The following is a 6,660-nucleotide window of genomic DNA, read 5'->3' as shown; positions in this document are numbered from 1 at the left end:
TTTCGCGTCGCGACAATGACGCCGGTCGCAGTAACGATATTTTGATTGAAAACAGATTGCCGTCGGCGCTTCTGTATTTTCACGGATTCCAAGAACAGTTTCTTTTTTGTGGAATGCGTGTGAGGTTCCAAGAATTTTAAGGTTGGTTTTTGAATTTGCTGCCGATTGCAGATATAGATTTTGGGATAACGAACAGAACCATAAGCGTAGAATTCTGATTTACGTTTTGGATGAAATATATTATACATTTTCCAATTAATCTAATATAACAATTATCTCCAATCGAGGTTAAGTGAAGAGTCGCAGCAAATTGTTCAAATTATTTATTTTCTATTGTCGATATACATAAATATGGGGTCTAATGGGTTGGAAGGACATTTCTTAGTATAGCATGCACATTGTTCAGATAGGCCGTAGTACTCAGCTTCATAGTAGATATCTTCTATGTCATCTTCTGCTTGGGAAGCTGATGGCCTGTGGAAGAAAAAAGAATTTATATACAATGTTTATGAGACAATCTAAAAATAGTTGAAGTTTTTAATAAATCGTCGTTCATCTAGCAGTTCTGGGAATGTTGCAGGTCTATCTAAGGTATTGGTTTGCAGGTATATTTAATTATTATTTAGCAGAAGAAGGATTTAGAAAAAGGTTTTTTTTCTACTTGGCTGATCATACATTCGTCACACGTCGTTGTGTTTGCTTTGCATATAGCTACTTACGTAAGTATGAGATAGATCAGGTCGCCCATCATTCCGTTGTGCAGGAAATGCGCGTGCGCGTTCTCACAGATCAGTCGAAGTAAACAAGGACGCCCGGGATATCCTTGCCTGAAAATGTAAAAAAGAGATTTAGATAAATATGTATAAGTCAGATCGGAAAAATTCAGATTTTATATTGTTTCGTAATTCTATTTCTATGCGTTTATAGTTTAGATAGTGCTACAAGTAAATTGTGAATAAATGCAATATATATGGAGTAACTTGCAAAAAAAAATCTTGTTACTTTCGTGAGGACGATTCGTAATTAAACATATAACTGTTGAGTCTGTCAAGCGTTGCATCAGTTTATTTCCAAACATTTATTTAGTTAGAAAATTGCGTGTTTCGTAAAAAGAAGGAAAATATCGGCACGGGAACAATGTGAAAAAATCATAAATTAAAGGCATAATTTCAAGACGAATAATCAAATTTAACATTCAAGAGCACCTTATTTCAACTGTTAAGTAATACACTACTAATGTTCTCGATAAGACGCTTAAACCATACACACGTAAGTTATGGCTCCGCGATGGTGTAGCTAAGATGAAATTTATCAGCTGTCTGTCGGAACACCTAATTGAGAGGAAATGGATTAATTAATGTTGTTGGCGTGTTACCGTGTAACGTCGCCTTTATGTGCCCTCACCTACTTGTAATGTAATCTCTTTGATGTGTTGCATCTCGCTGGTGGAATAAATAAAGCATATCGATTTAATGCGTATAGGTTTTATATATTGGAGATAAATTTTTTCAAAGGTACTTAGCGGTTATATCACCGAATACTATATTATCATCATCATGCTAGCTTTTTATCAACTATTTCACTGTCGACTTCCAGTTTAACCGGATACAGCTAAGTCTTACAAGAAGCGATTGACTATCTGAGCTCCTCAACCCAGTTACCTGGGCAGCACGATATCCCTTAGTTAGACTAATTGCCAGACTTTCCAGCTTCCTCCAGAAAACCTGTAATGACTTTCAAAGATCTATGGAATAACAGCATGTACTCACAGTTTAAAGTGCCCTCTGAAAACCGGAAGGCAGGCTTAAACACACACAAAATATATATTATCATCTTAGGGTTAATGAAGGGGCTGACGTATAAAGAAGATGCTCTTAAGTTAAATAATGATACTACAGTCAAGTGTCAAGTATCAAGATTATCGACAAATACTTCAAAACATCCTGTGTGTATAAATTTTGGTATCACGATAGAATATGCTAACAGAGCAAACGAGGCACAGTGCAAATTACGAGCATTTACAATGTATTCCAGTCGAGTAACCGCGCCAGTAGAATTAGTACTACAGGTTACTGTTTAGTGGTTACTGTAACTGTGGTCGTTCGACCTAACAAAGTCCGCCTTACAGGCATTCAAACCCCCTGTGTTTTATGGGAGCCTGGTACTTGTCGAGTTTGTTTCTTGTTATGATTATTGCAAAGTTTATTGTTCTATTAACAGAAATGTGCATGCATATGCCGCATACATATTCATATGTATTATGAAAGTTTTGGAACTTTGTAACGAGTATTCAACAAGTATTGCTGTGTTAAGTCATGTTTTGGATCTATGAAAATTAATATGAATTTTTTGATGCATTGATTTAATTATTATTTATGTTTTTTTTTTGTATATAGCAAATGATTGTACTGTAAATATAACTCTGTAAAATTGAAAATTAATATTGACTCGGATTATCCGTTTTACATAATAATTTTGGAGCATTCAGGTACATACTTTTCCATGCGAGAAATGTCGCGGGTGCTTCTAATTACAGCCTAAAAATAAAAAATAAACTTTACGCTAAGTTTTACCTTCTACATACTTATTTTTTTCATTTTTAAAGTAACAATATCTGTGAACATTTTGATTGAGAGAGGAAAAAATCTAGCTTTGTCCGGACACGACATCATTAGGCTTGTGACACTACTACAGTCAAAGGATTAACATAATTTAACTTTTTAATTCCTTTTCTCTCTGAAATAGTTTCTATGAAGTCTTACTATGAAGGCAAAATAAAACCTTAATTATACTTATACTTACTTCTTCAGTATAGATTCTATTAAGTTGTAAATACTTCTTCGTGTCATAATACTGATTTGTTGGGTGATGCTTCTTTCTTTTCTATTCCTTGACATCTAAAAGGTACAAAAATAATTATGTATCATTCAAGAAAACAAAATTTAGCTCACGTTATACTTCACTATTGTTTTATTAGCAGAAAACACTTTTGTTAACTGTACAACCAAGCTGTTATCTATCAGACCGTTCACTAATTTTTTTAGCCTAATAATACTGACTTAGGTATGGATGTAAAATGTTTTTATTTTACATTTTTGCTTCAGCAAATGCATAGAAATCCAAATTATTTATTATGAATAGGTTAAATTATTAACCAATTTTACTGCTTGAGTTTGACAATTTATGGCTAGCATTCTTTACGATGCAAGGGTTTATACTGAATTTTCCCTTACATATACCTTAGAGAATATGTTTCAAAACAAAAGAAACCCTTTGCACTCTCAAAGGGACATAACATAACCGAGTTAAATTGACCAAAGCGTCTGATATCGGTGACATATTACAATAAAAAGCTTTCCTTCGATATTACGAATGGTTCTCGGAATCACTATAGGCTAGGCAATCGACCGACAACTCACTAAGTGGTATCATAAAACAGTAGTAGCCACGGATCATCGTATTTCTCCTTTAAGGGGTACTTACTGTTTCAATATCTCCTAGTAAGGGTTCAAAGTATGTGGCGTTGTCAACGTTGTAGTAATTCGCTTCGTAGAACCACGCGACGCTGACGTAGGACTCCGAGGGAAGGGGGACTGAGACTGTGGCGAAGACCTGATGAAGGAAACTTGGTTTATGATGGGCATAATTGTTGCTTCGACTCGCAAAATCGAGATCAAGATAATGGGTTCTACTTAAGTCTGAAACTAGTCAAGCTATCGCGATAAATACATGGGAGTAAGCCGTTTTACATAAATAAAAAATGTTTCAGTTTTTATTATTTGGTTTTCGGTTTCTTTTTTCTTGTTTCTTGGTTCTAGGTCTTAGCGGGGGTTCGATAACATTGAAAAGACTAGGTTTTGAGCAAAAAGGCTCACCGGAGTAGGTAAGTCAGTTGTACTTTTGACCGTAATGTAATATTACCCATCAGCTGTTGCTAAGTATTTTTCATAAATTATATTTTTAGTTATTTTATAAAATCCTTTTATACAAAACTTTACAGATCCATTACAAATAATAGAGAACTTATTAAACTTTATGTTACATTTCATTAGCATTGAAGCAAGTATTAATAATAGAACAACCCTAAAATGTTATCTAACAGATTTCAGCTTAAAGCATTGACTATTGGGATGGAGTTACCTTTGGGTAAATTATTCATCATGTCAGGAACTTGGTTCAATGCGGGCCGGATCAGGCATGCAAATGCAAATGACTGTTTCGTTTATGAGCGGATCTATTTCTGTGTTGTCATGGCAACCATGTATAGTTATGTGCTACTATTCCAACTTGTTGTTATCGATTTTAACTGATTTAGGTTCTTCTTTTTTGTGGGTTTTCAATAATAGATATTATTGTTTGAAACCTGAGTTTCAAAATCAGACAAACATGTTTATGGTAACCAGAAAGTTATATGATAGTGAACAATTATAATTGATTTTGGAAACTATGTTACAATCGCTTTTAGTCCTTGAGTTTTAAGCATTTTGACAATACCTGCGCTGACAAGTAGGTAATAGGATGATTTTTCTTCAAATTAGGTACTAGTAATTGGCTATAATGAGAATAATCGCAAAATATACTCTTGGCCTCTTTTTTTGAGGGCTATGTATGACGACGATGACCCTAATTTTGTACTGGATCAATGTCAACATTAAAAGGTCTCCTAAAACCTTTTAGAACAAGATCTTTTGTAGATTATAGAACTAAATACAGCTAATAATGAAAGACTTACTCCCCACTGTGTTGCCGGTGTGAACAATAAATAACGTCTTTGCCTTTTCTTCGCGACAGTTTCCGCACATATCATATTCAATATTGCCATTGACCTGAAAAATATTAAGACGTTTTATTAATTATTGTAAATCTTAACAATTTATTTAAAAACGTGGAATGACCAATTTATATGACTTCCTACTAAAAATCCAAGTGCTTCACTTAAATATAATTTTAAATCTTAATTTATTCTTTAGTTGTTTGATTCATAGTCAGCTAATTTTATAACACAAGGCAAAGCGACAATATAACGTCGAACTAAACATATAACTTAAGATTACTATATACCAACCACGTGGCTTTGACAATCAATATATCTAATCAAAAACCTCAAAGACTAAAACAAAAGATTATCATTCTATTTTACAAAAAAGCAACAACAGATAACGTAATAATTATTAGCAAAGTACTTACAATAAAAGACAACTGCCGATCAGCATTGTTGATTGTAATACAAGTTTTCTGTTACTACACTTAATATTTCTGAGAAAATAACCGCGGCAGTGTCGCATGGCCGAAACATAACAAACTCCTGACTTCTCTTGTTTGCCGAACTGATTTGTTGTGCGTCACTCTTAATCAGTGTAGTTACTTAAACTGTAAACGTGTACTGGGTGTGAGGCGATCGTGAGATAATAGTGTAACGAGAGAATATGCTCTTTACACAATTTCGAAAAATATTCGAGTTTTGCGGTGATTTGTTTACGTATGTGAAAGGTTGTTAACTTTATCAAGTGATATAATTAATATCACGTTTTCGTAGCCAACTTAACAGTGATCAAGTCATTAAATTTTGAAAAAAAAATGCGCTAAAATACTACTTACTGAATTGAGTTGTTAGATTTATTATTGTATTCATATTTACCCTGAGGCCACCAGAATCCTCAAAAACATTGTAAACCTTATTAAACTATACACACCAATACAAATACTGCAAATATACCCCTTTCCCAATTTAAATGGACGCTTGTCACTGAAAATCAACTATCTCCACAATTAAACTGAATTCGACCACATTCCCGAAATATTCAATTTTCCAAAGAATTATAGATAAGGCTTAGTTTGTCTTGATCCTTGTTTGTTGTTACCAAAACATGATTCTTCGATTAATTGCTGTGTCTTGTAATAGAGCATGAAACAGATCAGGGTATAGTTAATAATTCAGATTACATTGTTAGACTGATCCTATAGGTACCCAAGTTTGGAATCAATGTTAAAAGGTGTCGCAAAATGGGATATGGTTTTCAAAGAGATATCTTGGACAAATCGTTTAGGAAGGCAGACTTATTCATCTGATATGCGGGATTCAACTAAGCGAAAGCAAATTTCAACATAACTTGGGAAAAAATAGGAGAAGACTTGTCACTCTATGATGAATGTCGATAAAACATTTGCAATTAAAAAAAAATTAAGTAACAATCGGGACTCATGTTGGTACCCGAGGTAGAGATTGCACACGTCTGGCAAAGAGAAAAAATTGCAAAATACTTCATGCAGAATTTTATTTCAAACTCATTAAATACGAAAACGTTACTAAACAAAACCAATTTCACGAAGGTAAGCCAATGTAATCAATGGAGGCGAACAATAATGCCACTTAATAAATCTTAATTGGATTACCAAAGATAGCCTAATTGAAACAGATTGTTACACAACCTTGTCAGGTTTGACGGGACGAGAAAAATCTTTCAATTTAATTACGACTGACATAACTCATGAATAGGGATTTCGGTGTATTAATAACTGATGATGGAAAGAAGGAATTTAAAAATAAAAGCTAAGAATAGGCAGTAAAATGTTTTGAAATAGAAAAAAAGGTTTTGGGCGAAAAATTTGGGGCGTCTCCTATTTTTGCATTAAGCCTCGTAGGATGCGAATCCAAATATT

At 33.7% G+C, this 6,660-nt stretch overlaps 1 protein-coding gene across 1 annotated transcript; it reads right to left on the bottom strand.

The window, feature by feature from the left end:
• Nucleotides 1–300: 300 nt before the first annotated feature.
• On the bottom strand, nucleotides 301–3,708 carry LOC113503561 (the record flags this gene model as incomplete). Its single annotated transcript, XM_026885590.1, has 4 exons — nucleotides 301–474; nucleotides 720–827; nucleotides 2,803–2,897; nucleotides 3,484–3,708. Coding segments are annotated over 4 exons (579 nt in total), but the record flags the coding sequence as incomplete, so codon positions are not given.
• Between the last annotated feature and the right edge of the window lie 2,952 nt (nucleotides 3,709–6,660).

This window comes from Trichoplusia ni, chromosome 19 (genome assembly GCF_003590095.1).
Source record: "Trichoplusia ni isolate ovarian cell line Hi5 chromosome 19, tn1, whole genome shotgun sequence".
Taxonomy (NCBI): Eukaryota; Metazoa; Arthropoda; class Insecta; order Lepidoptera; family Noctuidae; genus Trichoplusia; species Trichoplusia ni.
The sequence above is the reverse complement of the archived record's forward strand: the minus strand, read 5'-3'. Positions and strand labels throughout refer to the sequence as shown.